Here is a 24,883-nt window from a genome sequence, read left to right as displayed (position 1 = left end):
TTACTTTTCGAGATTTCACTCTGTATTTAACCATTTTGCTCTACACAGTTCCTTAAAGGATTTTTATACCTTTCAGTAGATCATATTTTCTGACTACCTTTGATGATGAATTTGAAACAGCTATTTTATCTTTCTGTTGGCTTAAACATTTGCTATCCCTAGATAAACCATGTAAAAAATAATTGCTTTTGTATGTCCCTACTTGTTTTCAATCTTTTTCACCTTTCAACAAAACTCAGTGAACTTTTTCCCTAATCAATTTTTGTTTTCCCTCCAGGAATTTCTAAGAGAAATATTTCTTCATGCTAGCTCTTTGTCATTGTCCACTGTCTGGTTTTGATTAATGCCAGGTAACTCTTTCCCTGGTGTAATCATAAAGAAAGCTTGGGAAAATAACCCAGGCTGGAAAGGTTTTAAAGATCCACAAGGCAGACATACTCAAACTGAATCGATATGGGCTCTCACATGTGGGTATTTATACATTCAGTATGAAATGAATGTTTTGAAGTTCTCTGTGCCTTATAAAGTGTACCATTACTAAAGCTCAGATTTTATACTTTTACTGACCAAAGCTCTCTTTCAGTATGCCTTACTTCAGAAAATAAAATATTGACAGTATGTATAGTGATATTATCCTTTTGTATTTTTAATACTCTAAATCAGTGGTTCTCAACTAGGAGGGATTTTGTTCCCCAGGGAACATTTGGAAATGTCTACAAACATTAGTTGTCATGGCTGGGAGTAGGGAGTGCTACTGGTATCAAGCGGATGGAGTCCAGGGATGCTGCCAAACATCTTACAGTGCACAGGACAGACACCTCCCAAAAGAATTATTTACTCCAAAATGTCAATAGCACCAAGGTTGGGAAACCACGCTCGAAACAAAGAAAATATTGCTTTGCGTATAAAATTTTCAAAAAATAGTTTGCCTTTGGAGGTGTATTTTTCATTACTGACTCCTCAGTGAAGTTAATATTGCCTTGGAATGGCCATTTAATAAATGACTATCCTAAGGTGAAGCACCTTCTAATAGGTAATCTTGTGTTTACTTGTTGTTGCATACCTCTGTCCGGAGGCCCATACCTGTTGGGTGATACTAGGAATGGTAGAGCGATTCATGCAGCCCAGGGCAACAGTAGTTTCCATATTTTGCAGGGCAAAAGTGAGTTTCCATATGTCATAGTCTGAGGCTCTGTTTAGGCAGTGATGTTAATGAGTAGAACAGGCAAGGCGATGTTGATGAGCAAATACATCGTTTGTTACATGACTTGACCAAAGCCAGTGGGAGAAGAAACGCCAGCAGCATCAAGTACCCTTTTACACTTGACTCCAACTGTGCACTTAAATCTCCTTATTTATGTCATCAGAGTATGTCAGAATGGCACACCATTCAGTAGTTTTCCCCTCCTTATTTTGTTTATTCTTCCATAAGCTCTTGGTGACCCAGACCTCCATATTTTCGGACTTCACTCATTTTATTTCTATTAAGTTAACAGCGTCCCCATTACCACCATCAATGCAATCCATTCGGTATTTCTACTCACCGAGAGTATCATTTATAAGCCAGTCCTTCCTTATTTAGCTTATTCTTCTTATCTCCTCTTCCACTGCCTTCTTGCCCTGTCTTGGTTCAGAAGTGGAGGTGTTATACATCCAGTGCAAACTTGGAAACAGTATGGTGATGAAATATAGAAAAGATCTCCCTCCAGGGCACAAGGGTACTGTCATGAAGACTCTACTTCCAACTACATTTGCCTTCTCTACACCTTAGAATCCTCCCCTGCTTCTGCTTCATAAAGCCACAAATATATATATTTAGAGTTGATTCCCAAAAACAAAATTCTGGTTGAGTAGATGTACCAATTCACCTTTACTTCCTACCACCATAGTTTGAGACCATGAACTCCGTCATTCTGTACCCTCAGTTATCACCTTAGTGGTTTGCATTCCAAGTTAGGGAAGTGGAAATGAAAAACAGTAAATCTCATAATTATCTATAGCTCTAGAGAGACTTTGGAATTTATGTTACAAATTGTATTCTCTTATGTTCTTTTAAAGGGAAAAAATAAAGCCCCATCACTGCATTTAAGCAAATGCCCTCACTAGATAGATGCCTAAAAATTATTTGTTGAACTGAATTAAATTTATAAAGATGTAGACATCGGTAGGATAAACTAAGGAAAACAATATTTAATTACTATGACTTTTAATAAGTGTGTATGTCAGGGTTTTGGTTTTGTGGTTGGCAATTTTTCCACTTTTTGAAAAATATTTAACACTGAAAAATTATGTCCATCATAAACAATTTAAATAGATCAAATATCCAGATAGAATGTCTGCTTACATTTAATAATTTATGTTTGTCTTCTTAAAAATGGACATTTTTAAAGTTGACATTTGGCAAAAAAAAAAAAATCTAGAAAACCCTTGAAAGTAAATTCTATGGTTATAATATAAAACCAACCATTATATTACAAATTCAATAGAGCATCCTCCCTTGAAAGATGAATGTATTTTTCTCTCCTCAATGCAGCCTACTGTGCATTCTCAGCCATAAAAATTAGTCCCTTAATTAGAAAACTTCGGTGTGAGCTTGTTTCATATCTTCCATTCAAGTGTAAGCCGGGCAGAAACAAACATAAACCTAAAGTGAACTTTCACATTTCAACATAAGGCTACCCTTCTATATGAAAGTTTTGTTTTAAGCACGTTTTAAGCACTTGTTTAAGCACATTTGCTCCCTTCTCTATCATGTTAGTAAAGATCAGTATTGATTTCTTGAGAGTCATTTGGGGATAGCTGTTTCGGATTATCTTTGGTGTAGGTCGTATATTAATCTTTTCACCGGACTTCCTAATGCTGACACTGCTGTCGCACTGGCTATCTTTACGCAGGTGTTAGAAATTCCAAGCTGAAATGTCTACATCCAGGCAACAGGTAGGTCTATTGCCTTATAGAAAGCCAGTGTCTTACAGCACAGCATCATGTCACTGTTTAATATTCACCAGACCACATGCTCCACAAGTCACTCAGAATTCCAGAGAGAAAGACCTAAAATATCTCTGCAGAGCAGGCAGAATCATATTGCTGTTTAGACAGTTTTTCTTTTTGCCACACAAAAATTAGATTAATTGCTCTCTTATAAGTGCAAAGTATGAAACAAGACAAAGTTAAAAGCAGCCTTCCAAAGAGGGAAGGGATGAGCTCATCGATGGGAGCATATCTGGGAGAGAAATGTCAGAATATTGAGGGGTTGGTGGTTGCCAAGTCTTATGGTCTATTTGAAAAAATAAAACCCCTTCTCTTGAATACATTAGGCTCTTAATTTATTTCAATTAATATTTTTAAATTATTGTACAAGTGACAATGATAGTGTTTAAGTAACGGGATCTTTACTCTGCATGCTGTTTCAATTAATAGGTTCATTAATATTGGTATTCATTTCTTCAGCTCAGCAAACTACTATGGCTATAAGAGTGTGCAAATTCAAAACTTAATTATATTGTTGAAACATTAATTAAAATGTATTGGCACGGCATTGGCAATTAAAGCTATATTCATCAGCTTCATAGGAACCTGCATGGTGTACCCTGCAGCTGTGGAGAAGCTGCAGTAATGAGTCGGATTCCATTATGCTGGGATAAACTACGAGACTGTTATCCCAGTCCCCCTAAGACTTAGTGAGGAGGCACTGAACACTTTCCAGAAGGTGTCTGGAGGTCTAGAAAATGGCTTTTCATGAAGAGGAATTGTCTGCTTAGTTCCTTGTGCTTGATTCACAGCATGCCCTGCTTTTCATATAGATAATGTATTCACCTTAAACCCAGTTCTCTCCAGTGTGTCAGCAACCTGCCATTGTTTACTGCTGAAACTTTATGGCTGGAGAATGATGTTTTAACATTACTCTAACACTCCTGCTTGCGTTGAAAAGACCCAATGACAAATGGCAAATCTTTCAGTGCTAAAAATGACTGCATTTTAAATTATTTCCAGATCACTTCGTTGAGCTTCTGCTAATGTCTTTTTGGAAAAATAAGTACCACTTGGCAAGATAGCCCTCAAAAGTAACCACAGAGCAGAGACCTCCTTTGGGTTACATAGGCCAGACAGATGCTTAAAAAAAATAAAAAACCAAAAATGTATTTGGTTCCACAGATTTTTATTTTAAGTACACCCTCAGAGATAATCTGGATTTCCTCCTCTTCACAAATAAGGAAATTGAGGCCAGAGAGGTTGAGTGAATTGTTCAAAGTTGACTTCCCACACTACTAGTTGTTTTTCCAGAAACGTTTACGGCCTATAGCACACCACCATGGAGGCAGAGTTATAATAATGCTATAGAAAACATACCACTTACTGAACCAGGGTTGGTGATTAAGTGACCACAGGCCATAGCTCTGAAAACAAATTTAAAACAAATCAAAAGGAAATTATGAATTTAAAATTCTCCAGGGAGGCATGCTATGTAGTTAGTACTAATGTATACCATTAGGCCTGGACCAGGATAATTCCAAATGTAAGCCTTGTCTCTTCATTTAGGATTGCGATTTTTTTCCCCATGGACTATCAAAAAACATCAAATACACTCCAAATTCAACTCTATATTTTGTTCACTAATTTATTCAGTTTGCAACACCTTTGATGCATTACAAAATCACTAGACCGCCACTTAGACTCCTTCTAACCATCTGTCCATACAAACCCCTTGAAGGCAAGTCACCCTCTTTTTTGTGTCTCCCACAGGACCTAGCAACACAGTACCTTGACATTGTAGTTGCTATGCAACAAGTGTGTGTCACGTTCATCACTACTTGGTGGGGTAAATACTTGGGATGAGTGAACCTTTCTTTACAGTTCATCTAGTTGTTCAGTAATATGGAAATGAATGAAAACTCAGAAGAATTCAGTAGACCTAGAGCTGAGGAGTACAATTCCAGCTGACCAATTTGCCTAGAAATAAGAAGTCTGGTAAATATTAACGTCTCAAGGCTCTTTGCACTTTGCCCACCAAAGCTGTAAGTTTATGACTATGGCCTTTACTCCTTTGGTTTGAAGCTTTCGTCATTATTGTTGTGTTTTCTGCATTGCTCAGGAGGTTTTGGTTTTGCTGGTGTCCTGTGCGTTTCTCTGATATTTACAGACTGTTTCTGTTAACTACCACAGGTTTACACCCTACGAGTGGTATAACCCCCACCCATGCAACCCTGACTCAGACGTGGTGGAAAACAATTTTACTTTACTAAATAGTTTCTGGTTTGGAGTTGGAGCTCTCATGCAGCAAGGTACACCGGTTGCCTATCTTTGTCACACGCATCCCACAGTGTGCTAACAGGCTTTCATGCTGGTAAACTCCACCATGAAGCTAGAGGGTAGGATGAAACACCATCTCAGGAACGTAAGAAAATAGCAACAGACTTTCTAGCCAGTTCTGAAGATGAAGCAAAATCGATGACCTATATGGAACTCCCTTGCTATATATCTAAAATAACACTTCTATCAAGCAATAAATACAAATTTTCCTGTGGGTAGCAAAACATAAGGTACCTTAGAAATTGTTTACAAATTTGCATAGATGGAGATGACGGTCTTTTCCTTCTCAGCCGTAACTCCATGAGTCAGAGGTTTAAAGGAGCAGAATTTAAATCCTTTGCAGATTAAACCCACTGAGATTCTTCCAATTGCTGACCTTACCTAGGACTTCCACCTAATTGCTACTCTGGCAAACCCTACTGAGATTGATTTCCGCTTCCCAGTAACTTTTCACAATCTCCCTCAATTGGTAACCATAGCAACAATAAACTGTAGGAGTTGGGGAAATAAAATTGGACCATGGAAATGTAATTTATTTTATACATTTCCTATGAATTGGGGGATTCTGCTTTTGTAGTGGGGGAAGGGGAAGTCGCTTTAACTTTTGGAAGAACTCCATTTCTTTTGTGATTTTTTTTCAGCTTCAGTGCCAGGCATATAGTATAGAAAATTCTTCCAGGATTAAATGCACTAATATAAGAAAATCATAAGTCACAGAAGCTGTTGTGTTTGGAATATCTGCTCGTTTGACAATAAGCCGCAAAATACATTGCCAAAGGAAAATTCCACTGGGATATACATTAAACATGTTTGCTACTTGGGGATGAACCCTAAGGTTTCTCATTAGGGAATTGCTATAACACTTGAAATAGTTATCTTTTGGATCTTCAAATTAGAGAGAGACTATAGAAATACCAAATTCTAATACTGAAATAGTAAATAGTTGAAGAAAGTGGGAAAATCCTAGTTACACAATTAAGTGTGGTTTGTGTGGGCACTGCTAAATAGGTATAGCTACCATCTGATTTACTAGAAATCATTTGCATAAACTTAGAGCATAGCACAGAGGTATAAATCCTGCAGGAAACCCCATATACTGCTTTACCCATGCATTTAATTTTTAGGATATTTACTTTGTGAGCAATTACTTTAAGAGTGAAGGAGACCCCTGCTCCTTCTGATAGCTTGTCTTCTCCAACATTATACTTTTAGGTTTCACAGAGCATGCAGCAGGCCTGTGCAGGTATATGACTGTGACTACCTTCTGTCATATGAGTGCACCCACCCCCGGAATTTATCTTTCATCTTTTACCTGTTTGGAGTTTACCATCATCCACAGCACACTGTGGGATGCGGTGTCTGTTAGTTACCACTACCTTGGGTACATGACAGTCAGCCCCAACCAGACTCTGCTTGTCTTTCAAGAAGTTTACAAACATGTGTCAGGTGCAACAAATCTTTCCAGGTACAAACTTGAGGCACTTGTGACTGTCAGTGCATCTGTCTCTAGCATGCATGTGGTGTCGAACCAGGTAGTTATCCTCTGTCGCTCTCTTGTTAGCAGAAGCTTGTCACTGTACTCGATTGGAAACCATTTTGTTGAATTTTTTTTTTAAATGTGATGATCAGACTTTCTCTTTTCTACAGAGCGTGAGCAAAGTCTGGATCAGGATTGGCTGTCATGTCTGCCGTAAAAGGCACTAAAGAGACTTCAGCAAGTACTGTCTCTCATCCTGAATATTTTCTAGTAATGTTTTACTCAACTTTTAGTGTTTGTATCATTTCATCCTCTAGAGTACTAAGTTTATACAAATCCTCTCTACTTGAAAGAAGCGGTTTCTAAGCATTTCTAATTAACATGGAGAATTATAAAATTCACAAAATTAGACAAAAATAGAAAACACCAAGAAACATTGAGAAATCTAATGGATGCCATCTAATAAGGGTTTAAAATGCAATCTCAATACTTGTGTTCTATTAATATTTTTACTAAGTTTCTAAGATAACTTTATCCAAAAGTTTAAATATGCATTCTACAATGTGAAAGATATGAATTAGAATTATTACATTTTAACAGTCCGTTGTTCACCTGTCTGTCCGGTCTTAATGCCATATAATACATAATTATACAAAAATACAAATAAGTGAAAACCTTATCTTTTCATAAATGCAACCAAATAACAAAAGAATAAATTTACAGCAGAAAATCTGCACCTATAAGCTAAGAAAAATATATCTATTAACTGTTATTTATTTCCTATGGCTATTTTATGAAATAAATGGTATTTTAATAACCAACTAAAGATCTAAAATAATATCACATTGCCACAAGACTGCTAGATCAATTAAGTACAAAGATATGAAACAACCTTGGGCATTAAACACACACACCCACAGGCATATAAATCCCATTAAACCACGATATTAAAACAACAGCAGCAAACCATTCCACTAAATCCTTGGAGGCAATTTAATGGAAAACTATTATAAGTCTGTGTAATATTACCCACTCAAATTCAAACAAACGACAGAAGGAAACACAAATCGCTGTCAAACCATTTCCCTCATTAAAAGGGAATAAAACACAAAGATATGTAATAGCATTAGGAGAATATATCTGTTAATTTAAAGCCCAGAAATTCTGCCAACCTTGATCTGCTTATCACTGTCCTTGAGCTAGCTTTGATTTCCTGAGCAGTATGTGCATCTGTTTATAGACTAAACCAGAGCACAAATTCATTTATTGGTAGATTGGTGAACTCCAATTTTCCTTTCCATCCTAAGCCATTATTAACTACAGAGCTTCAAAACACCCTATCAGTATAGTAAAAGGATCCTATAGTCCAGACATCTGGCCTACTATACTTCACTCTTTGGGATTTTTAATTTAGGGTGTGTTTCTTTCACTTTTTCTCTAGTCACATAAACTCTGTCATGCCTTCAGGTTTGTGGAGGACATGCTATGTACAGAATCAATGGCAAATTTCAGGCAGAGGGACAAGCCAAAATCCACTTGTGAATCAGTACAACTGGAGTGAACTCTAACTGTACTTCTCTTTTATTCTAATTCTGCTGCTGAATGTATAGACATCCACAGCTCAGTCTGAGCAAAATTGAGCTAGACTGTTTTCAAGATGTTTGTCTTTTATGTCAGTAAACTTAGTTCATAAACCCTTTCTTTTAGAGAGGAAGGTTTCCTTGGTAAACACATTAAGTGACTCTTATCATTTAAACATAATTTAAAATCATCTGAATGACATCTAAAATGTATATTCTTACCAGGAAAGTCTTCTTTCACCTAAGAAACAGCCTGTCTTTGAAGTGTAGTTAAGAAACAGCATTTTATTGAAGGACAAAATTATGCGTTGCAGAGAAAGTGTTTTTTTAGCCAAATAAGAATCTACAGTACAAAAAAGAATTGTAGCTTTTAGGGTAACATAAGACAATAAAAACTAATTCATCCACTGTCAAGTATGGCTGCATCTTATTTTATTTGTAAAATCCCAATGTTTTATTAAAGTACATGTGATAAATGGCACGTTAATATTTTGCAAGTTGCTCTCCTTCTTTAATCTTAAATAAAAATGTTAGCATTTCGAAGATTTTTATAGTTATACAAAGACATAGAATATTTTACTTCACACTATAAGATGCATTTAGACAGTAATAAAAGGCAAAATGTCTTGGGGTTGACTTTTCAATTCTAAGAAACTAAACTAACTAAATTTTAGACATAGAATATCTCCAGGTTAAAACTGTTTTAATACCATCAGCTACTGATAAATTATAGTTAAAGCAGCAGTAGTGATTAATGATTTGAAAAAAATGCTTTAGATTTTGATGCATTTTCTATAAAATGTATTTTATCTACATACAAGATGGTAAGTCTTTGATGGGTTGATCTCCCTAGAATAGTGTCGAACTGTACATCTTCCCTTTCCTTCTGACTGTGTTTAACACCCTTACTCTGATGATACCATCACAGGATCAGAGCTGATGCCCAAAGCTCTATCGACCAGAATAGTTGGAGGGATATGGTGGTTTTTCACCCTAATCATCATTTCATCCTACACTGCCAATCTGGCTGCCTTCTTGACAGTAGAGAGAATGGAATCCCCCATAGATTCAGCAGATGATCTGGCAAAGCAAACCAAGATAGAATATGGGGCGGTCAGAGATGGATCAACAATGACCTTCTTCAAGGTAAGAAGCTGACGAAGTGTTCTCAGTGATTATCTGATACTTGGGGTAGAGGATAAAAGAGTCTGTCCAAAAACAGAAAAAAAATGGTGGGCAATTTTTTTAATGAAATAAGATTTATAATTACAAAATCCCATTATAAGGAATCCCTGGAGCCTCAGTCAGCATAAAGCAATTTCTTTGGTCCCCAACTAGATGTCATTTACTCCATCCCAATTTAGTGTACTCAGATGCATAGATCAATATCTTCAATATCCTCTCTTGCCTTTACACCAGAAAAAAAAAATTCCGAATACAAACTAACCACTCATTAATTAATCACTCATTTATAGAACCCACAAAATAAAGGTTCCTTAATCCAGAATTCTGGTAACCAGAATACTTGAATATCATTATTTTGTTCTTTCTGTACTGTACTTGATGAGGTAGAAGCAGATGACAGGAAAATGTGTTGATACTGGAACTTAGAGAATTAAGAACGAAAAAATCCCGGGAGACGCTGGTCTAATATTGAGTCCGCATTGATGAAGGACAGTGTTCCCAGCCATGCCTGAAGCTTTTCAAAAAGACTTCGGAGGCACCACAGGAGAATTAAGTTGGATGAGTTTAGTTTTAGTGTCAAGGGCATTTCATTGTTGAGGTCTTTTTAATTACTTTCCCATAGTAATGAAACTGATTTCTGCCTTGCTTTTGGAGGAAGCTTTAGTACTTTTATTATCAAATCTCAAATACTCTAATTCCAGTGAAAAATAGATTTTAATAGATCCAATAGGTACAGAGATCATGAAGTTCAACTCTTCACTTTACTTATGAAAAGAACAAAACCTTCAGAAGCTAAATTACCTGCTCCAAATCACATAGCTAATCTATAACAGAAAAGGGGCTAAAGCTTATTTTTTTGGGGGAAAAAAGTATTAATGGTGGTAAGTGTGCATGTGAGTAAAAGGAAAACAACAGTTGTAACCAAAATAATCTCTGAAAACATCCTTGTCAAAGATTCACATTCAGATTACCAAAAATGGAGTTGTCACCTCAGCATTGATTGGACTGTATGCGTTTTTTTGTTTGGTCGGGTTTTCTTTTCTTTTTTTTTTTTTTCTTTTTGGAGGGGTTTTTTTTGTTTGTTTCGTTTTGTTTTTGTTTTTGTTTTTGTTTTTGAGATGGAGTCTCGCTCTGTTGCCCAGGCTGGAGTCCAGTGGCATGATCTCAGCTCACTGCAACCTCCACCTCCCAAGTTCAAATGATTCTCCTGCCTCAGCCTCCCAAGTAGCTGGGACGACAGGTGTCCGCCACCATACCCGCTTAATTTTTGTATTTTTAGTAGAGACGGGGTTTCACCATATTGGTCAGGCTGGTCTCAAACTCCTGACCTTGTGATCCTCCCGCCTCAGCTTCCCAAAGTGCTGGAATTACAAGCATGAGCCACTGCGCTCGGCCGAGGGTATTTTTTAAAATAATCTTTTCCTTTCTATTATTTCCACTAGTTCAAAATGAACTCTTTTTCTTCTTTCATTCTTATTTCCTTTTTAAACATTGTTTATAGATTTAGGAGGTATAAGTTGCATTCTGTTAGATGGATATAGGGCTTTTAGGGTTTCCATCACCCAAATAACATACATTGTTCCAATTAAGTAATTTCTTATCTGTCAGCCCTGCCACCCTGCCACCCTGCCACCCTGCCATCCTTCTGAGTCTCCAATGTCTATTATTTCTTGAGTGGACTGTTTTGACTTGTGAAAAATACCAGCTTAGAAACAAAAACTAAGGTTAGGTTAAAAAAAGTACACACTTCTTTGTATAACAGTATTGGTTCACAAAAATAGGAATTAACTAGGCAATAAGTTATAATGTTTAATAACAATCATAATAAATAAAAATACATTGTTTTAAAAGTAAACTATATCTAGAGTTTTATCAAGAAGCAAAGTAATGGAAAAAGTTGGACTTACTTTTCTTCTGTGTTAAAAAAAGGATTTTTAAACACTTTTTATTTTAAGAAGTGTATCATTTATTTAATGTATGGGTAAAGCATGATGATTGTATCTTCTTGGGACAGTGATGTTCTAAGGACAAACGACATTATGGTTTTGCAAGCTGCAGAAAGTATTTTCCTAAAATCAATAGTGTAAAGAGACACAAGATACCCCAAGCTAGTGATTCATCATGGTCCTTGTCAGAAACCAGGAAAGTCACTTGCAAGGCTCACAGGACAGAGGGGCACTGCCAAGGTAGAATTTGGTATATCTGAAAAAATATCTGAAATGATTTATCTCATTCAGCAATATCAAAGAGTTTGAAAGTACTGGGAAATGCACTAGCAGAAGGCAGAGAAGATTCTACTTCCTTCAAGATGTTCAGTACAAATATAAGGGAAAGAGGCTGTGCTGTTCTTTGAAAAAGCAATAGACCTGACTTTGCCACTGTACACAGGATCTATGCACTGTCTGTGGATCCCTTATCAGAAGTGTTTCAGACCAGATGTTTTTAGAATTTTGGATATTTTCAGATTTTAAAATGTTTGCACATACATAATGAGATAGCCTGGGGATGGGACCCAAGTCTAAACACAAAATTTATTTATGCACCATATATACCTTATGCATATAGCCTAAAGGTAAGTTTATACAGTATTTTAAATAATTTTGTCCATGAAGAAATTTTTGACTGCAACCCATGCCATGAGGTCAGGTGTGGAACTTTCCATATGGGGCAACCTGTCCGTGCTCAAAAAGTTTCAGATTTGGGATTTTTCAGAATAGAGATGCTCAACTTACAAAGTGTCCTTTAAGCTCTTTGTTTTTTTTGTTTTTTTTGTTTTTTGTTTTTTTTTTTGAGATGGAGTCTTGCTCTGTCGCCCGGGTTGGATGGAGTGCAGTGGTATAATCTTGGCTCACTGCAACCTCCTCCTCCCAGGTTCAAGCAATTCTTCTGCCTCAGCCTCTCAAGTAGCTTGGATTACAGGTGCATGCCACCATGCCTGGCTAATTTTTTTTATTTTAATAGAGACGGGGTTTCACCATGTTGGCCAGGCTGGTCTCAAACTCGTGATCTCAACTGATCCACCTGTCATGGCCTCCCAAAGTGCTGGAATTACAGGCATGAGCCACCGCGCCTGACCCCTTAAGCTCACTTTGATCTTTTCTTTCTCATGCCCCTCTTTAAATATAAAAAGAGTTGGTTCTCCTTTTTTCTGGCAGGACCCTGAATGACTACATTACGACATGTTTGGATAATGCACTTCCACTGAACAGGCACGTGCTATGCTCACAACTGCTGCTCCCTGAGCATTTTCTGAGAGGGCTCCTGCTTTCTCCCTGGTCCTGAAAATGAGGCATCAATGCAAGCGTTCTCTCAGGTCACCAGGAAAATGATGAAACAGTAAGCACCTCAGAGGGGAAGAATGTGATGACAGTACAAACAGCATCAATAAAAATATCAGTATGCCCTGTGCACTAGCCCTGAGCCACACATTCCGTTTCTAAGTGCTTTACCTGTATTACCTCATTTTATCTTTAAAAAAGACCAACTGAGGACCCGGCACTGTGGTTCACACCTGTAATCCCAGCACTTTGGGAGGCTAAGGCAGGTGGATCACCTGAGGTCAGGAGTTGGAGACCAGCCTGACCAACATGGAGAAACCCCGTCTCTACTAAAAATATAAAAATATTAGCCCAGTATGGTGGCACATGCCTGTAATCCCAGCTACTCAGGAGGCTGAGGCAGGAGAATCGCTTGAACCTGGGAGGCAGAAGTTGCAGTGAGCCGAGATCGCGTCATTGCACTCCAGCCTGGGCAACAAGAGTGAAACTCCGTCTGAAAAAAAAAAAAGACCAATTGAGATAAATACCAATATTGTCCCTATTGATGAGGAAAATGAGGCACAGAGAGGCTAGATAACTTACTCCAAAGTTACAAAGCCAGCAATGGAAGAGCCAAGATTCAGCAAAATTCAGAGAGTTCTAGAAAGTCAGTTCTGTGAGGGTAGAAACTCGGTGTTCTTTGTATGCCATTAAGTCACCAGAATCTAAAAGAGTGCCTGGCCACATAGTAGGTATTCAGAAAACTGTATTTTCAGTAAGTGAACAAGTCAACTCTGGGAGAGGTGGGTTTCTATCACAGAGAGAGAGGGAGAGTGAATGAAGGAGCAAAGGAAGGAAGCCGAGAGGGAAAGAGGGAGAGAGAGAGAGGTGGATGGATAGAGACCCACACAAGAAGAGACACTGTTGCCAAGTTCCTCATTTTACAAGTCAGCTTGTGGCCCAGCAACCCAGTTTACTGAGAAGAAATGTATTTGCAGAAAGAGAACAAGGACTAAATCCGATTTAGTTTTCCCCTTGAGGATGGTAAGCTGTCAGAAAGCGTCAGAGGGATGTACGTTCAGATTCTTAAGCTGGATTATTCCTCAAGAGAAAGAAACGTTTCGGGTTTTTTGCTCTGGGGGTAGCTCTGCCCTACATCACTGAGTGACAGCAGGTACAGTCACAAGGACTCAGTCCTGACCTGGTTCCACATTCACATGTTTCACCTCTGCTACGCCATCAGGGCCTCCCTCCTCCAGCCCTTTCTCAGTTAAAGACAATAACCTCTCCTGGGCTATACAATGAATAAGGAAAGCTGCATTTGCCTAACCTAACCTGGAACATCCTGATCAGCTGTTGGAGCACAAGTCGTTTGCTAAGATGGGTCCTGTCTCCACTCAATCACAAGGAAACTTCTAATGAGAAACATTTTCTCATCACGCACAATGTAATTTAAAGGGTTTTTCTTCTCAGAAAAGCAATATTCCTCTGGCAGCACCCAAAGGATGAAAACTTGTCTTTTTACTTTCAAGTTGATTGAAAATCATTTTATAGCCCAAAGAATGGCCAGTTGTAGGGAGGAAAGAGATTCAGACATTATCAAGATCCATGACCAAATAAAATACTCAAATGCCTCACATTTGGTCGCTAGGCCACAAGCAAGGGATGTGCTTAGTGAAGTTTGTCCTTGAAATGTGTGCCGAGAAGTCACTTGCTAAAATTTCATTCAAAATCCATTGACTTTTTCTCCTAGACTTGGCTGTTCTTGCAGACAGCATGCCACTCTACATTTTAGATCTGAGGTATTCAGTTCTTAACATGAAGAAACCAAAATTTAGTTTTTTAAAATAGCTCAGGTGAGATTCCACTATGCACCACCTGAGCTCATATGAAGCTGAGGGAGTTAAGTGGAATTTTTTTTTTTTTTTTTTTTTTTGACGGAGTCTTGCTCTGTCGCCCAGGCTGGAGTGCAATGGCGTGATCTCGGCTCACTGCAACCTCTGCCTCCTGAGTTCAAGCAATTCTTGGCCTCAGCCTCCTGAGAAGCTGGGATAACAGGCACCCACCACCACGTCCAGATAATTTTGTTGTTGTTGTTTTGTTTTGTTTTGTTTTGTATTTTTAGTAGGGACGGGGTTTCACCGTCTCAGCCAGGCTGGTCTTGAACTGACCTCATGATCCACCCACCTCCGCCTCCCAAAGTGCTGGGATTGCTGGCGTGAGCCACTGCACCCAGTGGAAATTTTTTAAGCAAGTGCTAGCTCAAGCTAAGACATGACTGAGACGGGGAGGCAGTGGCAGTTTTCCTTCAGAGTCATTCATATGTGGAGAAACACTGATCATCAAGGACTGTATTTACACAAGAGAATAGGATTAAATCATCAATTCAGTTCCACGTATTCTCATGAAACTTTAGATGGACATCCTGAGATTCTATCTCACTTTCTCCATCAAAAAAAAAAAGCAACTCTAAGTTTCGATCCCTCAGCTAATGATGCTTAATAAGCATTATGTTTTCACAAAGTGAAAACATATTATCAACACTCTGGGACTTACAGTTCAAGCACTATGGGAAATGTAATAGCCTATTTGGTCAAATGGTCTCAGGCACCACAAGACCAATTAGCTGGACAAGGTTAAAGGGAGGCAGAACATTTATCAAGTGTCCAGGTACTGTTAGAGATGTTTGGGGAAATTCTTCTCTGAATATGAGGCGATCAGCATTAAATTAATTAATGGACTATGTTTATAGGTCAGTGTGTTAATAATTCAGAACTTCAACAGAGTCTTTTTTTTTTTTTTTTTTTTTTTTGAGATGGAGTCTCCCCCTGTTGCCCAAGCTGGAGTGCAATAGTGCAGTCTTGGCTCACTGCAACCTCCACCTCCCAGATTCAAATGATTCTCCTGCCTCAGCCTCCCAAGTAGCTGGGATTACAGGCGCATGCCACCATACCCAGCTAATTTTTGTATTTCTAGTAGAGACAGGGTTTCACCATGTTGGCCAGGCTGGTTTCGAACTCCCGAGCTTGTGATGCACTAGCTTTGGCCTCCCAAAGTGCTGGGATTACAGGCATGAGCCACCACTCCTGGCCTATTTAAGAGAATTTTTAATAAAAATCCTTCTCATTTCTGCTTGAGATAATACTAATTAATAATCCAATATTAACTCTATTGGTTTCTCTGTTCTCTGCTGATGAAATTGTTTGGTCCTTTCAATTGTTTCACAAGTCTGAACAGTACAGGATTTCCTTCGCTCCCAACGCCCTGGGACCACCACCGGCATCTCAGAAGGTACAAAGATCAGTCAGTTCATGGCCAAGATCTGTGGACACAACTTGGGTTCAGCTTTCCTAGGGGCTACATGACCTATTTCCATCTTTTATATCCAAGACAACTGACAACAATGATAGCCAATTCCAACTTTTCCTTTCAGAAATAGTATACTAGGATTCTGGTTTTCTCTCTCACAGGAAGTTACAAATATACAAAGGCTCTGTCCTTTCTTCTTGTTGGAATTCTATTAATTGCCTTATGGAATGGAATAATAAGATAGTCCAAACTTTGGTCTCACAGTGATAGTGTAGCAAGTCACATTTTTTTTTCCCAGATGAAGAAAGGATAGTCATGATAATGTCTAAGAACCATATGAGGCTGGGCGTGGTGGCTCATGCCTGTAATCCCAGCACTTTGGGAGGCTGAGGTGGGCGGATCACGAGGTCAGGAGATCGAGACCATCCTGGCTAACATGGTGAAATCCCATCTCTACTAAAAATACAAAAAACTAGCCGGGCGTGGTGGCGGCGCCTGTAGTCCCAGCTACTCGGGAGGCTGAGGCAGGACAATGGCGGGAACCCGGGAGGCAGAGCTTGCAGTGAGCCGAGATCACGCCACTGCACTACAGCCTGGGCGACAGAGCGAGAATCCGTCTCAAAAAAAAAAAAAAAGGACCATATGAGGCCTAAAAGAATAGATTTCCCAATGACCCGTCTGAACCATCATCCAAGGATGATAATGCTTTTAGCCCGTGGAATGGAGAATGGGAATACCAGTTAGTCTTCTCAAGAAATATGGCCAACATCCTATGCTGGGATATAAAGTAAAACCTACAGGAAACTGTTTTTGATGGAGATCTGAACCCACAGAGCCTGAGTTCTACTACATATAAGTTATGTAGACCTTGGCAAGTAACTTGAACTCTCTGTACCTTGATTTCCCAGTCTATAAATTGAGGATGATTTCTAACTCAAAATTATTTTGAGGCTTTAATGACTTAATAGAGGTAATATGTTTATACTACCACTTAGTACACTGTAAGCAATAAAAACATTAGATATTATTGTAACTATCACTCGTAACATCATCACCATAATTATTCAACCTTTACCTCTAGCTATTAGTCCTATTTTTTCAATCTCTCTAGATTTATAAATATTTTGGTTTGGTCTTTGTTCAGCTTCCTTACTGTCAGTCATCTCTGCACTGTCTGCCTTCTGCTAAAGGACAGAAAAGTCCAGAAGAAGTGCCAGTGCCCAAGATCTCAAAGACTTTTGGAGGCCTGGCCAGAGAGCAATGCTAGGCCTTGGAGGCCCTTCTTGAGCACATACATTGCATTTGCAGAAGCACTTATCAGATGGTAGGCAGGCAAAAGATGGTAAGGCTGCCCTTGGAATGCAGACAAGAAACAGAGTGAGGTAATTCAGTTTAATTCAGCTCAATTTATATTTTGTCAGTACTGAGGTTGGCACTTAGGAGAGAAAAAGGTATAAAATCATGAGCAAGACGTGAAGATCTGTATAGCAATAGGGAGACAAGATGTATGAATACCTGTTAAATACAACACAACATGTCGTTGCACTGTGCAGACAGGAAGTAGTGGCAGAATTTCTTGTGAGCCGAATTAGCTGTGAAGTATTCATGTAAGAAATACTTCTCAGTAGAAGCTTACCTTGTAACAAATCACTATCCTCCCAGACTCAAGCCAGAGGATTACACAGATTAAATCATGATTCAGTCTAAAATGACTTGGATAAAATAGGTTTTAAAACATCATAAAAAACTTGTCATTTCTGGCTTTCATGGTCTAGGGACTTTGGACCAGCTGTGGGAACAAGGGATTCTCTAACCTTTATCATTTCCTTCCAGGGAGTGGTTAGGTGCTGTCACCAACCCAAAAGACATTTCAGAGAAGTTATTGAGCACTGCACCAGTGGAAATGAAGCAATGAGCCATTGTGGGGAGACAGATTTCAGACAGTTATAACCATTTCAGGAAGCATAAGATGAAAGCCATTTCTCAAATTCTCTGCATAGGAAGGCACTCTTCACATAAGAGTCCCTAGTTTGTGAAGGAAATATCCAGCTACCTTTACCATCAGTGTCAGAAATGCTAGGTCTCTGGAGGTTAAAAGTGTATTTGTTTGGGAAGAAATCTATGAGGTCAATTTAACCTTTTTCAAAGGCTGGCAGATTGCCCGTAATAGACCAATCTTTAACTCTAGACAGGAGAAAAACATGAAAAATATTTTAGCAAATGTGTTTAAATCCCGCTGAGGGAATTTTCTAAAGGGAATCCATAAATTGTTTAAATGTTGGAGAATCAGCAAATGTCATAACTTTTTATCAAATCAAGATAAAGACATAATCAACTGCAGTGTTCATATTATACACATTTGAAAGGCAGAGGCCCTAACTATACTATAAATATTTTCTTCTGATCATCTTCCTTCAAAGTGATTTTTGTAAATTAAATCATATTTTCAAATTAGCATGAGAATTTATTATTTAATGAAATAACATAGTAATCATGTATAAAAGAAATTGTTGTTTTTAAGGCTACTATTCACCTCTGATGTACCTATTTCACAAGTATGAAGTTCTACATAGCCAATTTCTATGTCCTTGGTTAATTTTTAACGGTTGTCTCAAATCAGGATTTGCCTAATATAATTGCTTGTGATATTTCATTTGTTCTATATGCATCTAGTTGCCACATTTATAAGATCACTTTTTATAAGATAAAAAAGATCAAATATCAATAACTTATATCTAATGTATATTTCAGTGTGTAAAGTAAAAATATACATAAACACAGATCGATATATAAAATCATCAGCCATATTAGTGTGAAGTAGAATTGCATGATTACTGATTCTACTGAAAAATGAGATTATACATCCTAACTGTGAAAGTCTTATGATAACTGGTGGAAGAAATCATGTGATAAACAACAGTTATCTCAATAAAAAAGAAACATTAGAGGGATATTTTATAAAATGAGTTTCCATCAGGCTTAAGATCACACTACACCCTAGAATTTGCACATACTTTCTTTACATTGTGTGGTGGGAATCCTGTAACTAAAAACAATGAAACTATATGAAAAGCAAAATACTATTAAAGGAAAGGAAACAATATAAACAATAGTCACATTTCTTCCAGGTTCCAACTGCTGCACTTCCTAAAATACCGTCTAAATTTTGGTCTAAACAAGCGTAAGCTATTAAAAGTCAGGTAAATAGTTTCTGTACATTATATGATGAGTACAAGAGTTGCAACAGCTCTGGCTATAATAGAAAGACCCCACCGCTACTTATTTCAATTATTTATTTAGAAAATTTGTTAATTCTGTTGAAACATTAGCCAAGCCATGAGTTTGTCGTTCTGTGTATTAAAAGAGATAGTTCATTCCTTGTTGGTTAAGAACACAGACCCTGGAACCAGATTCTTTGGGATCAAATCCTGGTTTCCTCATCTCTTCATGTGCTGTTCTATTTCCTCATATGCAAAAGAGAAATACTAATGGTACGTCTTTCATATGATTACTATGAAGATTCGATTAATCAATATATGCAAAGTGCTTAAAATAGCACTTGGTACACAGTAAATAAACACTGCATATGTTGGTTGTTGTTACTATTTTCAGTAAGTAATTTTTAACTGCCTGCAGACATTATAAACTATTTCCCAGTGAGTGTTTAACTTGAATGTATTATAGGGGGAAAAAAAGAAATAAATAATGTTCATCAAACATTGATGCAGTAACACTCCCTTATAACAGATTTGAGATGAAAAATGCTTATTCTTTGCCAACAATGTTTCATCAGCATGAGGATAGCCACATAATCAGATTTAAAGAGATAAAATGAATTTATCTAAACAGATGCCTCTCAGGATTAGAAAGAAAAAATCCTGGATGATTTCAGATTTAATAAATGAGGCTTTTTCAGTTTTAGCAACTTTTGCTAAGAAGCTCAGAAGACATTCCAATTATTCTAATTAACTTTTGAATATCTAGTGAAATAAGAGGCAACCACTATTTCTGTTTTTGGAACATATATTATTTAGGGTGATTTAGGAGGCTGGCTGAGATTATATGTGATTTAGAAGTAGAGAAACACCCCCGCTGTCATTCTAACACTTTGCCTGGGCTTTTAATATGTATGATAATTTTTCGTGAAGTATAAGCCTATTTTTAAGAATTACTAAGATTTAAGACTTAACCATGAAAAAAAAATCTACTGAAAGGAATACATGTAATTTACTCCCAACATTCCACTTTTTTATCTAACAAAAAGTAAACATTACTGAGCATGGCATGACGGTGGACAGAACTCTGCAGTAAAGAAGAAAGAGCCCTCAATTCTGTGCTGTCTCCTTCACTAACCCTCTGCGACCTTCCGTGTGTCATTTGCCGTCCCTGACCTCAGGACCTGCTTATGTGATAGGAAGGGGTGGGTCTAGAGAGTAGAATGTGGTGATTGAAGCATCTCCTTATGTGAAACTCGTCTAAGCATGACATCCTCCTTGCAGTTGCCCAGTGATAGAAAATTCACTATACCGGCTAGACACGGTGGTTCACGCCTGTAATCCCAGCACTTTGAGAGGCCGAGGCAGGTGAATCACCTGAGGTCAGGAGTTCAAGACCAGCCTGGCCAACATGGTGAAACCCTGTCTCTACTAAAAATACAAAAAATTAGCCGGGCCTGGTGGCAGGTGCCTGTAATCCCAGTTACTCAGGAGAATCATTTGAACCCTCGAGGTGGAGGTTGTAGTGAGCCGAGATTGTGCCATTGCACTCTAGCCTGGGGAACAAGCGCAAAACAACGTCTCAAAAAATTAAAAAGGAAACTCACTCTACCTTAAGGTGCTGGAGCTGTCTACAGATACTTCTAGCTATTAAAAAAAGTTATTCCTTAGCCACATTTTGGGTCTTCCTGCAAACTGTAATTTCCCTAGCATCTCAAGTAGCCTAGAATTCTAAATGTGCAATACAGTAGAGCCCCATAACAGCAAACTTTTTAAATGATGAAAGGGAGCTCTAAATAACAGCAAAAGGCTGCTCTTCTTGCTCCCATTATGTTTACTATTACTGTGCTCTAGTGAGAATAGCAAGGGGTCAAAGGAATTTATAATAGTTCCTGTACCTTCAACTTACCAAGTCCCCTACGAAGTAACAGTTTTCTGTCAGAGAGAAAGTTCTGCCCTCCCTGATCAAAGGTGTCCATGCCAATCAGACTTCCCCTGTAGCTCCCTGGGAGAGGTCAGGCCTAGAACAACCTTCTACTCTAGGAAGGAAGATGTGGATGTTGTTGAATTGAAATCCATGATCTCTGTTCCGTAGAGCCGGGCTACCCAAAGTGTAGTGTGAAAAGTGTGCTGGCTCAGGAAACATTTTGTTACTAAGCTGTGACAAGGAGAAGAATACTGAGAGTAAGCGTTTAGATATGTTGCAGCTGTTGAATACTGAGGCTGCACTAAACTCATGACCTCTCTCATCCCTGAGATTAGACCACTTGCATGCTGCTGAATACTCACAGGGTGAGCCACATGTGGGAAGACCTACGTATTCATCCCGTGCAGGAGGACCACAGCTAGGTCTGCCATGGCTTGAAAATAATGAAGTCCTTCACTTCAGATAGTGTAGGTTTAGAGTTGAATCGTGTCATCCTTTCCCGTATCCTTCAATTCCCCGGACGAATTAAAGGACTCCCCACACTTTCTCCATTTACCATGGATGAACTGAACATTAACTTTGTTTTTGACTTCCAGAAACCACAAATTCAGTTTTCTAACAATTTACAACACTCGTTTTAATAAAATCTAAACACGGTGAAAAAAAAAAAATGTTCCATGAAATTTTTCTATGTGAAGGCTGATTCCTATTTCATATGAACATGAAACTAACTAGCAGCCCGCCTCAGGGAATAATGAGTCCATGAATAAAAGCTATATTTTCACATGTCGATCAAATAAGATTAAAATCATCCTCAAAAGCATTTTTGGCAACATAGACATCCACCTCCCCCACATCAGCATGGCACAGTGGAAACAGCATTGAATTAGATATTGGGAGTGCTGGAGTCCAGAATTGGCTCTGGTATTAACTTGCTTGGTGACTTTTTGAAGTCTCCAAGCCTCCTGTACCAAAACTTCCTCCTCTGTGAAAGTAGCAGTTTGTATGAGCTGATCTCTAAAGTCTCTGACAACTTTAAAATTTTATACTTCAAAGAAAATTATTTTCCCTTAAGGTAGTTTCCTGATGGAAGAATAATTTTCCCAGCTGTGCATTTACTGCCACAAGATAGACTGACCTTTCTGCACTTGCATGAGTAGCTCTTTTACCATAAGTTTAGCATTAGCAGACTTTGCAAGGCTGAAATCACACAACAAATGAAGCAGGAACCCTGACCCCCAAAACGCGCCTTTGTCATGGAGACATGAGCTGCAGTTTGCAGATATCTCCGGGGCTGTCGCGTAACTCACAGGGGCCCAATATGATAGAATGGGTTCCATAAAATACCAATATCTATAAGGTACTGTTTATTGAATTGTTATTTGTCTCACAAGACCTTTCTCAGGGGGCTTTTCAATGCCTAACAATCTAAAATAAAGCCATCTGTCCTTCCCTAACTCATAAACCCTACAGTATTAACCAGGTCCTAAATAGAGGTTGGAATTGAGTGACCCCCAGGAACACTCGAGCATGAATAACCATGATAGAGTTGACTCTGCAGGTATTCCATTTTTTGCTTATGGCCCAAAACCATGTTTTAAGCTTTTCTGCACTACTGAAATGATGCATCCTGTGCCTGTCAAGGGATCTGTCTAATGCGTGTGAGTGAGTACTACATATAACCGTGATAACTGGGGTTAGCTTAAAAATACCAATAATTCCTGTGACGTGTTTCATCTCTGAAGTAAGTAGAGAATGCTGATGCAAATGAAGAAAAATTCAAAACAAAAATTCGAACTGTATGGAAATTCCAGAGTAAAATGCAAAATGTCTAAACATAGATCACTATTCAAAAGAATGGAAAATTCATATTTAAGCAATACAAAAATTTAGGCAGTATACTTTAGCAAAGAAAGTAAGATGAGGCAGTGGTACATACGTATATGTGCATATATTACATAACATATACAATTTATTACTGAATCTCTCAAAAAGCCGAAGAATATGAGAAAAGACAAACATATTAATGGAACACTTCGAAATGAGATATTCAGTCCTCATTATCTAAAATATGATTGCAGTTAGAATTAAGCACATAAAAAGGCATATAAATACAGTACGAAGATTTTTCTTTCTTTTTTTTTTTTTTTTTGAGATGGAGTCTTGCTGTTGTTGCCCAGGCTGGAGTGCAATGGCACGATCTCGGCTCACCACAAGCTCCGCCTCCTGGGTTCAAGCGATTCTCCTGCCTCAGCTTCCTGAGTAGCTGGGATCACAGGCGCACACCACGATGCCTGGCTAATTGTATTTTTTTAGTAGAAACAGGGTTTCACCATGTTGGTCAGGCTGGTCTCAAACTCCTGACCTTTAGGTGATCCACCCGCCTCAGCCTCCCAAAGTGCTGGGACTACAGGTGTGAAGTGAGCCACCATGCCCGGCCGAAGATTTTTCTTGTCTAAATTTTAATTTGAAAAGAACATTTACTTTCTAGGTTTTGTAGAAAAGAGAAGAGTGAATGACAGTTCTCTCACAAATAAAGCAGAGGAAGTCAGTGGTTTACCCCAGGGCTCTGCCCAGCAGAAGAATGCTAGATCAAGGATTGAAACTTACATATCTGGAAACAGCAAAACAATACCTGCTGGAGTTGAGTGACTGAAAGGAAAATGGATTAAATGAACAGAGTCCTGGAGTGAGCTAGCGATCCCTTAGCCCAATGGGCCATGATGGTTTGTTCTTAAGTGGCCGCAGTTCTTTAGGCAAGTGCTATTATTGATACCAATGTTCTTTCTTCCCTAACTGAAAGCAACAAAAGGACCTTGCACCAATGTCTTGCATCAATCGAGCAAGGTCTCCGTGCAATAGCTGCCTCCAGGCAAATGGTGTCCAATAGTGAGTGAACTGGGCTCTTCTCAGCTACAAAAGTGAAGCCTTGAGACCATCAATCTTGACTCCCCCACCTGTGGAGAAAGTATCCTCCCTATCATTATTTGAACCACTGGGACTTTGAATATCTTAGGTCGTGTTTTTCCAGCCCTCTTCTGCTGGTGAGTGTGTTTTCTTTCCCTCCAGAAATCAAAAATCTCCACCTACGAGAAGATGTGGGCCTTCATGAGCAGCAGGCAGCAGACCGCCCTGGTAAGAAACAGTGACGAGGGAATCCAGAGAGTGCTCACTACGGACTACGCGCTGCTGATGGAGTCCACCAGCATTGAGTATGTGACGCAGAGAAACTGCAACCTCACTCAGATCGGGGGCCTCATTGACTCCAAAGGTTATGGAGTGGGAACGCCTATTGGTAAGAGGGGCAGACATGAACCAGGACTGAGATAGAGAATGTCAGTTACCAGTGTGGAAGGAAATGGGCTCAGAGTTCTTTATTCCAAATTCTGAGAAGGCCTACAATGCCTTTAGTGAACTAATAATGGAAACATCCATATAGATCAGAGACATTGTCCAAATTACAGATTCCCAGATATTTAACTTCATATACTCGTAACCAGTGTTTCTTTCAAGTTTTACCAATGCATGTTTAAGAATATATAGATTTTATTATTTCACCCTAAACAAATATCTTAAAGAGAATATCCTTCTAATTAATCATCTTCACATTGTTTCCTTCAATA

General features: G+C 38.5%; 1 protein-coding gene and 1 long non-coding RNA gene across 7 annotated transcripts in view; one reads left to right on the top strand and one right to left on the bottom strand.

The window, feature by feature from the left end:
• LOC105472767 (glutamate ionotropic receptor kainate type subunit 1) overlaps positions 1-24,883 on the top strand; it is a 404,586-nt gene that overhangs the window by 354,677 nt on the left and 25,026 nt on the right. For all 6 annotated transcript variants that reach the window (XM_071095553.1, XM_071095551.1, XM_071095552.1 and 3 more), the window contains 3 exons: positions 5,164-5,282; positions 9,296-9,513; positions 24,330-24,555. In XM_071095553.1, coding sequence (XP_070951654.1) covers positions 5,164-5,282; positions 9,296-9,513; positions 24,330-24,555 — 563 coding nt within the window. The remainder of the gene's footprint in view (positions 1-5,163; positions 5,283-9,295; positions 9,514-24,329; positions 24,556-24,883) is intronic.
• LOC105472769 (uncharacterized) overlaps positions 1-24,883 on the bottom strand; it is a 155,590-nt gene that overhangs the window by 121,871 nt on the left and 8,836 nt on the right. The gene's annotated exons all lie outside the window — the stretch shown is intronic.

The sequence above is a fragment of the Macaca nemestrina genome, chromosome 4 (assembly GCF_043159975.1).
Source record: "Macaca nemestrina isolate mMacNem1 chromosome 4, mMacNem.hap1, whole genome shotgun sequence".
In the NCBI taxonomy this organism is placed as follows: Eukaryota; Metazoa; Chordata; class Mammalia; order Primates; family Cercopithecidae; genus Macaca; species Macaca nemestrina.
Note: the sequence above shows the minus strand (reverse complement) of the source record. Positions and strands in the feature narration are given on the sequence as shown.